The sequence below is a fragment of the Arachis duranensis genome, chromosome 9 (assembly GCF_000817695.3).
Source record: "Arachis duranensis cultivar V14167 chromosome 9, aradu.V14167.gnm2.J7QH, whole genome shotgun sequence".
NCBI classification, from domain to species: Eukaryota; Viridiplantae; Streptophyta; class Magnoliopsida; order Fabales; family Fabaceae; genus Arachis; species Arachis duranensis.
The window spans coordinates 110,897,138-110,913,606 of NC_029780.3; the positions used below are offsets into that span (position 1 = coordinate 110,897,138).

Consider the following 16,469-nt stretch of genomic DNA (forward strand, 5'->3'; position numbering starts at 1 on the left):
GGAAGGGTGTATGCTTTACCACCAAGCCCAACCAGAGTTGATGCAGGAATAACGGATGATGTTGAAGGCCAAAAATCAGACCCATATGACCCATACCTGCAAGATGCCCAAGATCCAAATGAAGGAAATACTGAAGACCCATTTCTCTACCTAGGGACTACCAATCCAGCTTCTGATTCATCATTCTCAGATGGAGATGGGACCCTTCCAGAAGACTATTTCAAACCGTCCCTTTATTAAAGCAATGGCCCCACTATGTATAATTATTAAGTGTGCTAGAATAAAGTGACTTTCGTCACATGTCTCAGAAAAGTTAGAAGATAAGGCTTATCCTTATCCTTATCCTCCAGTTGGCATTGTAAGATAGGTTTATTTAGATTTCGTAAGATAAGGCTTATCCTTATCCTCCAGTTGGCATTGTAAGATAGGTTTGTTTAGATTTTGTAAGATATCAGTTCTATCTAGAGACCTCTATAAAATGAGGAACTCATCCCTATTTGTAATCAGACTTGAATGAACATTGTAATATATCCACTTTTTCTATCTTACAAAATGTTCTAAAAATTCTCGTTCTCTCTCTGAAAGCTTAGCTAGTGTTATTTCCTTCTTCCTCAATCCAGTGTCATAAAAGTATGCTCTGAGCTTGCCTCTAAAAGAGGATCCTGCTCATCAGAAAATGGCATGGAAAGGATCCATGGGAATTTCTCATAGTGAAAAAGGGACTCAATGTTGTAATGCTAAGTTTTGCTCGGACCCTTTAATCTCACTCGTTTTCATGGTTACAAAGAGTGATTGGGATAAGCAAACAATGTATTGTTTCATTGTTCTCCTGAAGTACTGGAGATTCACCCCTGTGGTATAGTTGAGTTAGTGAATTAATCTACCAACAAATTAATGTTTTGACCACCGTTCCTGTTCATGGTATTCAAGTATTTTGTTCACTTTATTTTAAATACATGGAATACCAAGTTAGATAACTTTAAGAATTTTATTATTATTATAAAAAAATAAGATATAAAATATTATAAAGAAAAAAAATTTGCATATTTTTTATAGAATAAACTATTGTTTTTGTTCCCAACGTTTGGGTAAATCTCAAAATTGTCTCTAACGTTTCAATCGTCTTATTTACGTCTCTACCGTTTTAAAATTGACTCAATGTTATCCTGCCGTTAGGGATCCGTTAATAAAATTAACGGCGGGACAAAATTGAGACGATTTTGAAATGTTAGGGACGTAAATAGGACTAAAACGTTAGGGACAAAAACGATACATAGAAATAAATTTTAATTTTATTCTTCAATAATATCAATTTTTTATTATACATAGTATTCAATTATTTTTAATCATATTTACACTTAATCACCTTATTTTTATTCTAAATAAATTAATTTTTTTTATAATTTTACGCTTAAAGTAATATAATTTTTTTATAAATAAATAAATTTTATACTTTCATTCTAAATAAATAATGTAATTTTACTTTCATTATTTAATCGCATTACTTATATTTTTTTTATAATTTTACACTTTCATTCTAATCATATTACATTATTTATTTAGAATAAAAGTGTAAAATTTATTTATTTATAAAATATACATTACTTTAAGTGTAAAATTAAAAAAATAAATTTATTTAAATAAAAATAAAGTGATTAAATATAAATATGATTAAAAATAATTAAATACCATATACAGTAACAAATTGATATTATTGAAGAAGTTCCCAATGTTTCAAAATCGTCTCAATTTTATCTCAATTTTATCCCGCCGTTAATTTTATTAACGGATCCCTAACGGCAGGACAATTAAAACATTAGTAATAATTTTAAGATTTATCCCAAACATTAGGGACAAAAACAATACTTTACCCGTTTTATATTAAGTATTTAGTTCCTACAAAAATCTATTTTAACTATTTTGAACCTCTACTTCATTTTGCTCCCCCTTTTACTCACCACCTCCCTCTTTTCAAAGGTAAATTTCCGAGTCGTCCACTCACCCTTAAACCAAGGTAAAATATTATTTCTCTGCAAAACACACACCGGGAAGACTTGGTATCGAGCACAGCGAAATTTACACAAGATACATACGTTAATTATAAAAGATTGATATTAAATGTAGAACGGAATTGTCAACAATATACTAGGTAGCAGAGAGCAAATTTATTATAAGGGGTCATACAAGGACCCCAATTACACAGTAGAACGGAATTGTCAACAATATACTAGGTAGCAGAGAGCAAATTTATTATAAGGGGTCATACAAGGACCCCAATTACACTTGCACAAGTTCACAAAACACACAACCATCCAAGACACACTTAAAATCCACCACGAAGACGCAGCACAAGGTGAAGGGTGGACTCCTTCTGAATGTTATAGTCAGCAAGGGTCCTTCCATCTTCCAACTGCTTCCCTGCAAAGATCAACCTCTGCTGGTCCGGTGGGATACCTTCCTTATCCTGAATCTTAGCCTTCACATTGTCAATCGTGTCGGAGCTCTCCACCTCCAAGGTGATGGTCTTACCGGTCAAAGTCTTCACAAAAATCTGCATCCCTCCCCTGAGGCGGAGCACAAGGTGAAGGGTGGACTCCTTCTGAATGTTGTAATCAGCAAGGGTCCTTCCATCCTCAAGCTGCTTACCAGCAAAAATCAACCTTTGCTGGTCCGGTGGAATGCCCTCCTTATCTTGAATCTTGGCCTTCACATTGTCAATTGTGTCGGAACTCTCCACCTCAAGAGTGATGGTCTTTCCGGTGAGGGTCTTAACAAAAATCTGCATGCCACCACGGAGACGCAACACAAGGTGGAGGGTTGACTCCTTCTGGATATTGTAATCGGCCAAGGTGCGGCCATCCTCGAGCTGCTTGCCGGCAAAGATAAGCCTTTGCTGGTCCGGAGGGATGCCTTCCTTATCCTGGATCTTGGCCTTAACATTGTCAATGGTGTCGGAGCTCTCTACCTCAAGGGTGATGGTTTTTCCGGTAAGGGTCTTCACAAAGATCTGCATGCCACCACGAAGCCGCAAGACCAAGTGGAGTGTGGACTCCTTCTGGATATTGTAATCGGCCAAGGTGCGGCCATCCTCGAGCTGCTTGCCGGCGAAGATAAGCCTTTGCTGGTCCGGAGGGATGCCTTCCTTATCCTGGATCTTCGCCTTGACGTTGTCAATGGTGTCGGAGCTCTCTACCTCAAGGGTGATGGTTTTTCCGGTAAGGGTCTTTACAAAGATCTGCATGCCACCACGAAGCCTCAAGACCAAGTGGAGTGTGGACTCCTTCTGGATATTATAATCGGCGAGTGTGCGACCATCCTCGAGCTGCTTGCCGGCAAAGATGAGCCTCTGCTGATCCGGAGGGATGCCTTCCTTGTCTTGGATCTTGGCCTTGACGTTGTCGATTGTATCGGAGCTCTCGACCTCAAGAGTGATGGTCTTTCCGGTGAGGGTCTTAACGAAGATCTGCATGCCACCACGGAGACGGAGGACAAGGTGAAGGGTTGATTCCTTCTGGATGTTGTAGTCAGCGAGTGTGCGGCCGTCCTCGAGCTGCTTGCCGGCGAAGATGAGACGCTGCTGGTCCGGGGGGATGCCTTCCTTGTCTTGAATCTTTGCCTTAACGTTGTCGATGGTGTCTGAGCTCTCGACTTCGAGAGTGATAGTCTTCCCGGTGAGGGTCTTAACGAAGATTTGCATCTAAAAACACAAAATTGAAGATTTAATCAAACTTGCTCCGGGAAATTACAGGAACTATTAACCATAAAGCCATGATGTAATCAGAAACACGTTTCAATAACAGGCGAAAAATAAGATCGGCAAATAATTCGGTCCATGAACATATCAATCGAAGCTAAAGTAGATCGAAACCCTAAAAAAAGAACTTTCAAAATCCATTTGAAATTGATCATAAAATCAACCATAATTTCAAAAAAAAAAAACAAGAACTTATCAAATTGATCCTACTTATAGATCTAGACTCCAGAAACTTCATTAAGTGGACAAAAATTCGAAATTATCGAGAACACACCTAGCGATAGAGGTATATATTTACAATAAGAAAGAACAGGTCAAGAAGAAGAACAATCGAAATTACCTTGAGAGCTAGGTATTGCGAGAGAACGAGAAATCCTGAGGGGAAAAGAGAAATCTAGTTTGATAGAAAATGAATTGCGAAGAATGATTTGGGTTTGTGAAAAATTTATAGCGAAGGTGATAAAGATATAGCAAATCTAGTTTGATAGAAAATGAATTGCGAAGAATGATTTGGGTTTGTGAAAAATTTATAGCGAAGGTGATAAAGATATAGCGAATAAGATATGAACGCGTGTTAGGATGACGTGTCGTTCAAGGCTTGTGAGACGGTGACGTTTGGAAGTTTGGTACTAATGCCCTAAATTTCGTTGGAGCGCTCCTTTGGAATCAAGTTGTTAGGTTTGTTGCCTTTCTTGACGGAGTCAAAGCCTTGCCATCTACTGTTTGTTTTAGAGGATTAACCGATTGGAAGGTTATCACCTGTTCCACTGTACGGATTTGGAATTTTTCTCTTCCAATCAGTTAATCCGTGCAGATTTAATATAATTAAAATGAGGGTAAAAATTTTAATAAGCCAAGTCAAGAATCATGTAACGTAAATACGCCAGAACCAAAATCATTTCAGCAATAAGTCAAATCATATTTTTATATGGTTCGAATTTCATTTCTACAGCTTGGTTCGAATTATACACAAACACATGCATACTCGTAATTCGAATCAACCTGGTTCGAATTACACACGCACACACAGTAATTTATGGTATAATTTAAATTATGCTGTTAAAAAATTAATAATTTATTTAAAAAAATTTATTAAAAAAATTAATAGTTTAAAAATTAAAAAATATATATTTTTATTTCATACGTTAAAAAAAGCTAACAAAATATTTAATTACGAGACTTCTTTAAAATATTAATGAGCTATCAATTCGAATTCCATACAATACTTTTCTGTCCATTTTTAACTGTTCATGAATATTTTTTAATAAATTTTTTTAAATTATATGGTGAGATATTACATTATTCAAATTACACATGAGGAAGTTCGAATCGCTCTGATTCGAATTATATGGCGAGCAATTCAAATTCTATACAATACTCTTCTGTCCATTCTTGATAGCTCATGAATATTTTTTAATAAATTTATTTTAACTATACCACAAAAAAATATTTTATTCTATGTAAAATAATTTTATAATTGCTTAGAATAAGGGCATTTTAAGCCATTCTAAGCTATTTTTTTAAATTGTTTTGCCTAGAATAGAGGGCATTTTAAGCCATTTTAAGCCATTCTAAGCCGTTTTCTAGGCAAAATAATTTAAAAAAATGACTTAAAAAATATTAGGAGTACTAAAAAAGTTTGTAATGTTCTAGTAATTTAAGTAAACACTGGTCATAACTATATTTTTTTTTAATTTTTAAATTATTATTGACTATGTAGAGTATTTCTTTAATGTCCTAAGTCATTAGGATATTACAAATTTTTATAGTACTTCTAACATCTTTTAAGCCATTTTTAAAATTTTTTGTATAGAATAAAATATTTTTTGTGGTATAATTTAAATAAATTTATTAAAAAGTTTTATAAAAAATATTCATGAACTATTAAAATGGACAGAAAAGTATTGTATGGAATTCGAATTGATAGCTCATTAATATTTTAAAGAAGTCTCGTAATTAAATATTTTGTTAGCTTTTTTTAACGTATGAAATAAAAATATATATTTTTTTAATTTTTAAATTATTAATTTTTATAATATTTTTTTTAAATAAATTATTAATTTTTTAACAGCATAATTCGAATTATACCATGAATTACTGTGTGTAATTCGAATTCGAATTAGTGTGTGCGTGTGTTTGTGTGTAATTCGAACCAAGATGGTTCGAATTATGTGTGTGCGTGTGTTTGTGTGTAATTCGAACCAGGCTGGTTCGAATTACGTGTATGCATGTATTTGTGTATAATTCGAACCAAGCTGGTTCGAATTATGTAGAAATGGAATTCGAACCAGCATGGTTCGAATTATATAAAAATATGATTTGGCTTATTGCTGAAACGATTTTCGCTTTGGCGTATTTACGTTACATGATTCTTGACTTGGTTTATTAAGATTTTTTACCCTTAAAATGAATGGTGTTGATTCGGTGGAATAAATGTGTCGTAAAAATGCATCAAAAGAAAATTATGATGGGCAAAAAACCGGTCGTCCCGTTGTGCGTACTTGAAAGATTTGAATCTTAGCTTTGTTGACAAAGCTGGCACAAGGGGCATAAGGCAGGCAGCTTGAGAAGATTGTGTGAGTTGGGGTTAGTTAGAGGAGCCGAGTGGAGATTATTTTGGGCCGTTGGCTTAACAAAATGAGCTTAACAAAATGAGCTTAACACTATGAGTCTTTTGTTTGTGATGACAATATAATAGATGAATCGAGGGCTAGACTTTTTTGGGCACAACAAAGGGATAGTGCGATGGAAATAAATTTTGATAAGCACAGATTAGAAAAAATAAAAAGCTACATAAAAATCTGTAAAGGGTTTAAGCGATTTTGATGTGTATTTTTAATTAATTTTTTATTTTGTGCGAATAATTATATTTTGGAATGAGAATTCTTTTGAGATAGAAGTGTGCATGAAGTCTAAAAAAAAATAGGTTATTATTAAGATATAGTGAAAATTTTAAGTATGTAAATGCAATTTTATATTGTAATGTTAATTTAGATACATCACTAGTGTATAAAGCTGACAAAATTTTTTTGTAAAGTTGTTTATTTGGCCATAGTTAATTTTTTTTTAAAAGTGTAGATTAATAATTGAAACGTAAACTATGAATAAAGTTAAATCAATAAATAAATTAAAAGATTTAATTAGAGGAATGATTAAATTATCTAAGTTAATAGATAAAAAATTAATAATTCTAATTAATATTACTTGAAATAATACTAAATTTTTTAAATTAATATAAAATAATTTTTTCTAAAATCTCAAATTTAGAATAAATTTTATTTAAAAAATTCAAAAATAAAATAAGAGTCGTTAGACTAAAAATAAAATAATTAGCAATAAGAATTGATAGATCAAAATATAAATCTTTAAAAATTAGATCAAAGAAAAAAGAGTTATAAAAAAATTATGAAAATTATAAATAAAAATTTAACTCGTAAAAAATGTTTAAATTTGCAAATGTAAAAAAAATTTCATAATAATACTAAATTAGTATTTTTGCCTATAATGTTATTTTTGTCCGTATTGATTTATGTGTATTTTCTAGTGTTTTTATGTAATAGATAATATAATTATCTAGTATACTCAATTATAAGCAGATAAAATTATTTTTATTTGTTGGTATAAATGTTTTTTTAAGATGATATTCTATGGTGTAATTTTGAATTTGAATTATAATTTTTTTAGTTTATGTTTAGAAATAATTAAAGAAAAGAGTTAAGAAAAAATGATTAAGAATAAAAATACAAAAAATATAATATAAAAGTATAAATAAACTTTATTAATCATAATATATTAGAATGTATACCAAATAAGTATTTGTTGTTGTCTTAAAACTAAACATACTTAGAGATATTTTAAATAATTTATTTGATTCCGAAGATATAAAATAGAGTGATATTGATGATAAAAGTGTTATTGAATATGTTTAAGTAAATCTAACGTTATATATTCTGAATGTTTATAATTAAAAGTTGTTATTATAGCTATTTTAATTAAATATTAATTATAACTATCATATTTTAATTCAATTGAGATGATAAATATGAAATTTAATTGATTAGTGATATATTATAGTGGATTTAAATTTTAAAATTATTGATAATAAATGATACTCATAAATAGATACAAATGTTTTAAATATTAGAATTTATATTTTTTAAATCATTACTAGGTTGAAATTTATTTATTTATTGTCTTAAAAAATTATAGTTATTATTTAAAAAAAATTATTGATAACTTTTACAAACAATTCAGTCAGTTATTGAAAGCCAGCAATCCAAGGGGCAGCGAACCTCTTATAGCTGCCCATTTATGTATATATTTTTATTGTAAAAAAAACTTTGGACCAAACCAAATGGCCCAAAATAAAATCGAATCCAACTCAAAATAACACCGAATAAAAAAAGTGGAGATCCCAATCCGATAAAATATATCTTGGATTCGAGTAGAATTTTGGATTGTGGCCAAAATTTCAACACCCCTAGTTGCATGAAAAATTTTGTGATTTCTAGACCAATCATTTCTAATTTATACCCATTGATATCAAATGAAGGGATATAAATCTTAAGTGAGCAGGTGGGAAGATTGTTGGCAAGATGAATTTTTATACACATGGTCGTTTATGTCTGATAGCCGCCCTTCGAATGTGCTGCCGACTCTTCAAGTTAGAGTAGTTCATTTCATTTGCGATCTTGGCTGTTTGCATGTAGTATCTGTTTGTTGGGGTGTATTCACTTGCCCTGTGATGTAAAGTTGAAATTCAGGAGTAATTTGTTTTCAGATGTTATGTGCACTGGGTCCGTTGAAAATTGAAATCCGAAGAGTCGGTATACAGATTCGTTAGTGGAATTTGTTGGCCACCTCTGGTGGTTGGGTTCTTTTATTTTCCAGTTCAATTTATTAACCGACCTCCGTTCTTTGCTGAATTGAGAGGAAAGTCGTGTGGTGGAAGAAATGAATGTCCCAGTCTGAGTTTGTTGCTGAGGGTAGATGACGGCTGAGGATATTGTCCACAGTAGTGGTGTGTGTGTATTGTTGGTTGGTGTATTCATTTTTCAGCGATAATTTGCCAAGTACTTTCTTGGGCGGCGTCATTATCCATAACATGTTTGTGTGTTTCAGGTTAGCGGGCTAGAACTGAGGCCCGAGTAATGCGATGGATTTCAATAGTCTATTCAAGACGGAAGCGGAAGAATCCGATGAGAGCAGCTCTGATGAATACTAAGGCCATTATTGTCCCAGTGAAGACAATTTTAATGAAGACGAAGGTTGTGACTATGTGGGTGGGCAGGAAGGGGGCCAACCGGGGGAGAAGGATGAAGAAAATGGCAAAGTATCGAAAGGTGTGGGGAATGCAGGGGATGCCGGTTACCCCCGGCCGATGGTGGCAGAGAATTTCTTGGGTAGAGAGGATACTTATGTTGCGTACAAGGAGTTTGCAAGAGCGATGGGATTTGGAGTTCGAAAGGGGGATGCGGGCCGTGTTGATGGGGTTTGGGTTAGGAGAGATTTTTTCTACCACCGACAAGGGGTACGATATCCCAAGCACTATGACCGACCTGAGCGAGTTAGGAAGGAGCAGTTGGAGAGTCGAACTAACTACAAAGCAAAATTAAAGATTTACTATGATGTGCATCGCAGTTTGTGGAAGGTCAGGACCATCGTTGATGACCACAACCACGATCTTGCTGCGGCAATGTTTTCCTACCTACTTCCTAGTCATCGGAAGATGAGAAACAGCGACAAGGCCCAAGTTGATAGCATGAAGCAGTTTGGGATTCCGACGTTCAAAATAATGGCCTATATGGCTGGTCAGTCCGGTAGGTATGGCATGCTTCGATTCACGAAGCGTTATTTGTATAATTATGTTCACGGCCAAAGGGCCGCCCGAATCAGTGATGGCGATGCGGCAGCAACCATAAGTTACCTAGAGGGTAACGCCGATGCTGACCTGAGGACAGTGGCACATTACATGCGCAACGCTGAAAATTGCTTAGGGAGCTTATTTTGGGCCGATGGAAAGATGGTGTCAGATTACCATTTGTTTGGTGATGTTGTGGCTTTTGATTCGACGTATAAGTCTAACAAGTACAAGAAACCGCTTGTAGTATTCTCCGGCACGAACCATCACAAGCAGACAACCATTTTTGGTTTCGCGTTGTTGGAAGACGAGGAAGTTCACAGTTATCGGTAGCTGCGTTAAATCTTGTGGACGTCATGGGAGGAAAGAAACCGTGTGTTGTTGTGAACGACGGGGACAAACCGATGCCAGCGGCCATTTCGGAAGTGTTCCCGACAGCGAGACATCGGCTGTGTGGTTGGCATTTGTAGAAAAATTGTGTTCAAATGGTGAAAGATACCGAATTTTGCATGGTTTTTAAGAAGGCAATCTATGCAAACATTGACGAGTATTGGACGACGGCAGTAGAGACTATTGGCCTACATAATAACAGCTGGGTTCGAAGTACGTACGAGGTAAAAGAAAGTTGGGCAACTGCGTATCTTCGAGGTACCTTCTATGCGGGATACAGGACAACCTCCAGGTGTGAAGGGATCAATGCATACATAACGGGTTTCCTGAGATTAATCGATAGTATATTGGAGCTAGTTCATAGTTTAAATAAAGTGGTAAAGGACTATCGGAAAAACAAACTCACAGCGTAGTTCTATTCTACGTACTATACTCCCGTGTTGATTACTGGTCTTGACGATACTGAGTTGTTTGCATCAGACTGTACATATGAGCAGTTTTTAGAGAGGTGAAGAAACAAATTAAGGGGTGTCGCGACGTTACTGCTGCGTGGGAGGGACAACATCAGCACGACGGTTGTATACAAGTTTTCAAGGATGGGTGCACCCGACAGAATGCATAAGGTTTTGTTCGACCTGAGCGATAAGAAAATTGAGTGCGACTATTCAATGTAGAACAGCGAGGGCATACCATGCAGTCATATTTTCTGTGTAATGAGATACGAGGGCCTGGAACAAATACCGGACGGGCTTATAATGAGGAGATGGTGCAAGGATGCAAAGCATTCCAGATTGATGTCCATTCATATGCAGCCAGGACGAGAAGGTCAAATGCTGAGGTATGGCACACTATGTGGGGCAACAAGCTTGGTCGTAAAACTTGGTTGCCAAGAGACTGAAGATTTTGTCATAGCGAGGGACGGCATTGCGAGTCTCGTTGGAAGACTCCAGGACAGAATCTAAGAGAGGACACGGGGTCACGGAGCGATGCCATCGTTCAGCGGGTTGAAGGACCCAGTTATGGCTAGAACAAAAGGAGCTTCGAAGAGAACCAGGGAGGCGAAACAAAGCATTGAACGTGATGGAGGTACAAAGATATGCTGTTGCACCAAATGTGGCATTCCCAAGCACACAAAGAAGACATGCAATGCAAGTCAGGGACCCGATAAGCCTGTTGTGGATGATGGAGTGTCCACGATATTTGGGGATATGAACGCTGATGGCGACACACACGCATCGGCATCGCTTCCAACTCAGCAGAATGATACTTCTGAGGTTTGTCCATTTAGTTGCCAACCCAACTAATTGCGTTATATTTGAATTTAGATCCTATGACAATCTTATGAACTCACAATTCTGGCTAAGACCATTAAATAATTTCCTGTGTTACTTGAGTTGTGTTACTAGTGGGTAGGTGTATTAGGGTCGAGGTGAGTGAGTGTTATGGGTTTTGGGAAATATGCCACGTGGGATCTCTGACTGGGTTATTTCATGGCAATACATTTCAAATATAGACATGAAAACTATTTCTCCCTAAACTATTTCTCTTACTGGGTTTTTTTTAGGGTCGTCGCGTAAGGAATGGGGAAGCTGACCTGAATGCCCTTTCTGGCTCAGCTGGGAATACAACGTCCAGGGTGTAAGGAATAGTGAGTCCATCTGGACATTTTCCCTTCGGTGTTGGTGGAGGTAGGAGAAATTACTTCCTCAGGGGCCAACATATCCGGTAGTTTTATGCATCCCTAACTTGCTCTGGCCACCACAATGAAGCGCGGCCAAACGCTGGTGTGTATAGCATTGCGACTCTTCACAGGTCAACAGCCGATGAGTTGTTTGAACAGTGGCTAATGCAGCTACATGTGTGCTAGTATGTATGTATGTCATGTATACTTGTGTGTATGTGCAACAATTTGGTGTTCATTACTCACTGTGTGTTGTGGTGTTGTAACATAATGTTGTGGCTGGGTCCTCCTCTGGGCAGCGTCACAGCGGAAGACCGAAGAACGGAATATGATGTCTCCAACCAGCACTATGTTTCATTGGCTTTGTTCTGAAATTGTGTGGTTGAATACTACTATTTATTGTGGATGATGTTGTGGTTCTGGTTGGAATGTAACCAGTTCGTGTGGACCTGGAACAGGAAACTAAAGTGGTATCCATTATCATGTGGGGCTCTGTCTGTATCATGGCTGTTTACATCCATTAGTAGTTCTGTTATTTGCTTCAATTGTCGTGACATGTCGAGATTGTGCCAATTTATTTTGATTTAGAGGAATCGTAATGATTTCAAACATTGGTGGTAGTTTAGCTAAAATTATATAACATTACATTATGATCGCAGATAAATGGGAAACATTAGACCACAAATTAATATCCAAAATGTATATGTAGCTTGCAATGAACTTTCCACTGTAATGCTGTACTGGGAGTATTTTCCAAAACTATTTTATAAGATTATGAAGTTATCGGTAAAAGTAAATATTTCGCATAAAATTAATTGTTACTAACACCCGCTATTTCTTGAAAGTGTTTATTTTGTCTAGAGTAAGTACTATGAAATATATACTCCTCAAATGTAGTGAAATAGATAAATACGTACGGAAAAAAATTAATTAAAAATACTATTCGACTGTTGTAAAGTGTGAAACAACAAAAGAATAAGGGTGTTCAAAAAGAAGGACATACCATTTTATCATTAGCTATACCAAAAAAATATACAATGATTTTACGCTTTATACCATTTTGTATTCTTTATTTACGTCGGACCAATCTTATCGGTTAAACCACTAACTCATCTGTCAAACCAATAGACCAGTAAAGCAGTGGTCTGACCGATACGAATATTGGTTCGGTGTTGACAACTATGACATTGGTCAAACCGGACGAGTACCGGTCATGCACTGAGAAATACGTCAACCGGTCAAACCGGGCGAGTACCGGACATGCCCCGAGAAAGACGCCTAACACTCTCTGACATCGGGATAACTGGCAACCCGTTTGACAGCATGTGCCCAAGCTCATGAATTTGTGCTCAGCGATTCAATGCATGAACAGGTGAATCAGCTGACTGACCGGTTCAATTCAGATGTCAGAGAGGACAACTATGGTCCCAACATGAACATGCACTAACTTCGAGGATTCGGGTAACGAACCATACTTGTTGTCATCCCTTCTGAGCCCCCGAAACTGCCCACTTTCTTTCACCATGTTTCCTTATGCCTCTGTTTACTTTCTCCGGTTCTTGCCACCTCTTAACAATCACCGCACATGAGAGCTAATGAAATCGCGTTGTTACTCGGCTCTCAGTCCAACCTATTTTCCCTGGCCAGGTCTTCCAAAATTTTGCTTAAAACCCAAAATGGACAACATAAAACGTACGGTCCCCCACCAAATTGGAATGACACATCTAAACTGCATTTATACTATATTCACTTGAACGTATCTTTACACTTCCACTTTTTGGCGGTACTACATGAATTATACTGTCATTGTTAGTGTAACACTTCCTACTTTGTTCCTGCACGGTTAAGTCTATCTTTGGTGAAGAACGTCACGATCACAGGGGGGAAGATCCATCAATCGATCCGGATAGGCAACTATCAACCAGTACCTCTTGCAACATCAGAGGTTGAACATCAAGTGATGGATACGAAAAGCGATTCAAAGGATGTTTACCACCCTCTTTCAAGGTTTGACCCTGGCTTCACCGTCGTTGTCTCTTTTGCAGGTTCCACGCACTAGTCGGACGAGGGAGAAACCATTGGCAGGACACACCGTAAACAGGCATCCTAGGAATTCTTTTCAGTATCGACGATGTATATTTCGGGGTCCATTTTCAACAACAATAACAAAGATTATCGACGAAACTCATAATATTAGTTACAGGGTCATTTTAGTCAAAAATCCTCCATGAATAGAGGTGGTTCAAAATACTTTTAACATTCAGAAAAATTCTAACATGCATGAAAACTCCATTCGGTTATACAATACTAAGTGATACTTTTATTTCTATATATATTCAAAATTGTGTTCGAACGAACCATATTATCAAACCTTCGAACATTACCTAGCATACCATGTAACAAACGTACACCTTAACAGATTTACAAAATTGTTGACAACATGGCTTCATCTGGTAAATATAATGACTAATTGGATAATTTTTCATATATCAAAATTAGTGATACTCATAACAAATTTTTTCGTTTATCATTCTTTTCATATTGCCTTCACAATAAATGCAATTTAGAAAAACAACAAAATTAACAATATTTATCCATGACCATGTATAATTCACATCGTCATTTATCACATCCAGCTACAACGATTTGATTTGTTATTACGTTTACAGTATATTCATTTTTTAATTTACTTAATTTATGCTATGTTGTCCTTTATTCTTTTAGGTGCGCATTATTAATTTAAGCTCCAACAACCCTATTTTTCCTCGTTCATCTCCTTCCTGTCAAAAACTGTTAAAACACTAATCAACAAACAATTTATAATTTGTATCTAATTACGTCTAAATACGTTTTTGTTGCAAAAATCCTAAAAAGATGAACACATTTAAATCAAGTCCATTCTTACCATTCTCATGTTATATTCGTCAGTGGGGTCATGGTTTTCGTCACACTTTTTTTTCCCACATACTAACCACCCTTGGAACTCTACTTCCTTTTTTTTCTTTTGTGCAGGCACGTGAAACTCTAATTCCTTAAACCCAGTCCCAATCCATACACACTAGTCCAAATTGTTTCCTCCATTCCGTGTACAACAACAGTTACGAAACCCACATCCAAAGCCCATTACGGGCTTCCCTCCCTCTGGCCACTTAGCGCGGCTCCCAGAACGCCTAGTCCCGACAACTGTTCTGCTGAGCTGCTCCTCTCCAAAGATCCACATGCCACTTGTCACCTCAACATTCAACATCAGGAAATCTCTTCAAATCTATACAACTTTACTTCTGCACGCTATAATTTTCCTAATTTAATTGTTTGATCAAATTAAAATTTTTGTTTCGAAAATATCCATTTTACTGTTAAAAGAAGATTTGTAAAAATTTATGTTTAATACAAAAATAAAATATTTTAAATATTAAGAAGAAAATTATTATTTAATTTAAATCTTAAGACACTAAATTGTATGTGTGAAATGTTTGGGGTTTAACGTTTATAAAGGTGATCATTCTACTATTTTTCAGATCAAATGGGTTTGTACCATTTGAAGATTCTGCATTAGAAATTATATATGTGCTATGTAAATACAGTAATTTGTTATATTATTAGCCGAATCTGTTGAAACATTTAGAATACAGTTGCATCCCAAAGTTTGTCGTAATTATATCATACGTTTATAAATTCCATTTTGTCACTGTGCATCTTTGCATTAACTGAGTTGAGTAGAACCATTTTATTAATATAGATGACATGCATAAGTTCTTCTATGTTTTGGCGAGCAAGACATGTCATCAAGCTTCGCTTTGAAACTTAGAACGCTTGAAAGCAGTAACTTTCAACATTAGTGAATCTTCTTGAACTGCAGAAGAAGCATCGAATAATGAAGCATCATAGGTGATGGGCGCTAGCCTCGTCCTGGTTACTATGTACTACCTCCTTCCTGCTCTCATGGACATTTCAGTTAAAAAAAATTGCATATGCATCTAATTTCTAGAATATTTTTTGTTGATAAAATAACTCACTTTTAATTTAGAAAACTGGATAGTGAGGCTTTAGTACGGTAAGATGATCAAACAACATAAAAATAAGAATTAATTTGAAAAAAATCTAACATGACAACATCGAAAGTAATCACCTATCCAAAAAAACAGTAACAAATATATGATGAGGATTATAGTATAATATATATTACATTTCCTACAATTTTCATTTCATTGTGGAAATTATATAACATGATAACACCAAAAGTAGAATAATCTAACTTGTAAGAACAACCTCAAGTGCATAATAGTAAGTTTGTTGTATTAGGTATAGACGACACTAATTAACAAAACATGTTTCTTATCATTGTTTTCAATATCGTAGAGATACAAAGGATAAAATCAATATCCACTTTAGATAGAAAAGGAATAAAATACTCGTATTTATTTGGTAACTATTTTATTTGATTGTCTCCAATATTTGGTAACAATGGTACCATAGCATAGTTGTTGACGCCATGAAAAGTGCTACCTATAAGCTGGATTAAGGTGAATATCAAATACTGATAGCCGGTAGCAAAGTGGCTACCGTTAGATCAATGTTGATAGAGTGAAGCTGCCATAAACGTCGGCTCTCCAGGGGCGGTGTATTGGTAGGGACTTGTGTATTATGGGGTGTTCAAAGTCCCACATCAGATAGTATGTGGTAACTATTTTCGACAGATTAAAAACTAATCCGTCGCAAACCTGAGCTTTATTTAAATGTCTGTTGCTGGCCAATAAATTGTTGCATATGCAAGACGGAATTTA

The 16,469-nt window shown here is 35.6% G+C and overlaps 2 protein-coding genes across 4 annotated transcripts; one reads left to right on the forward strand and one right to left on the reverse strand.

Annotated features, from left to right (window-relative positions):
* Positions 1-2,094: 2,094 nt before the first annotated feature.
* On the reverse strand, positions 2,095-4,226 carry LOC107467152 (polyubiquitin). Of its 3 annotated transcripts, none has more exons than XR_008002732.1 (3): positions 4,095-4,226; positions 2,232-3,697; positions 2,095-2,149 (listed from the first exon to the last, which is right to left on the reverse strand). XR_008002732.1 is itself a non-coding variant. In XM_052254528.1 (3 exons), the coding sequence occupies exons 2-3, from the start codon at positions 3,695-3,697 to the stop codon at positions 2,324-2,326; spliced, it is 1,146 nt and encodes a 381-aa protein (XP_052110488.1). In that variant the 5' UTR covers positions 4,095-4,226; the 3' UTR covers positions 2,214-2,323. The 3 variants fall into 3 exon arrangements, 2 of the variants coding, with proteins under 2 accessions (XP_052110488.1, XP_015941674.1); XM_052254528.1 differs by lacking the exon at positions 2,095-2,149 and having other exon boundaries at positions 2,214-2,849; positions 3,078-3,697; XM_016086188.3 differs by lacking the exon at positions 2,095-2,149 and having other exon boundaries at positions 2,214-3,697.
* A 4,149-nt stretch (positions 4,227-8,375) lies between these two features.
* On the forward strand, positions 8,376-9,947 carry LOC110275365 (protein FAR1-RELATED SEQUENCE 5-like). The gene is made up of 3 exons (XM_052254398.1): positions 8,376-8,500; positions 8,813-8,875; positions 8,996-9,947. Exons 1-3 carry the CDS (start codon positions 8,376-8,378, stop codon positions 9,945-9,947), a joined length of 1,140 nt encoding a protein of 379 aa, XP_052110358.1.
* Positions 9,948-16,469: the final 6,522 nt, after the last annotated feature.

What these genes read in the sequence shown, in the direction of transcription:
- LOC107467152 (XM_016086188.3), bottom strand. Translation starts at nt 3,697, where the DNA reads ATGCAAATCTTCGTTAAGACCCTCACCGGGAAGACTATCACTCTCGAA.
- LOC110275365 (XM_052254398.1), top strand. Translation starts at nt 8,376, where the DNA reads ATGTCTGATAGCCGCCCTTCGAATGTGCTGCCGACTCTTCAAGTTAGA. An exon ending in GTATTCACTTGCCCTGTGAT is followed by an intron (nt 8,501 to 8,812) that starts GTAAAGTTGAAA and finishes TTCATTTTTCAG; the next exon opens with CGATAATTTGCCAAGTACTT. An exon ending in AACATGTTTGTGTGTTTCAG is followed by an intron (nt 8,876 to 8,995) that starts GTTAGCGGGCTA and finishes TTATTGTCCCAG; the next exon opens with TGAAGACAATTTTAATGAAG.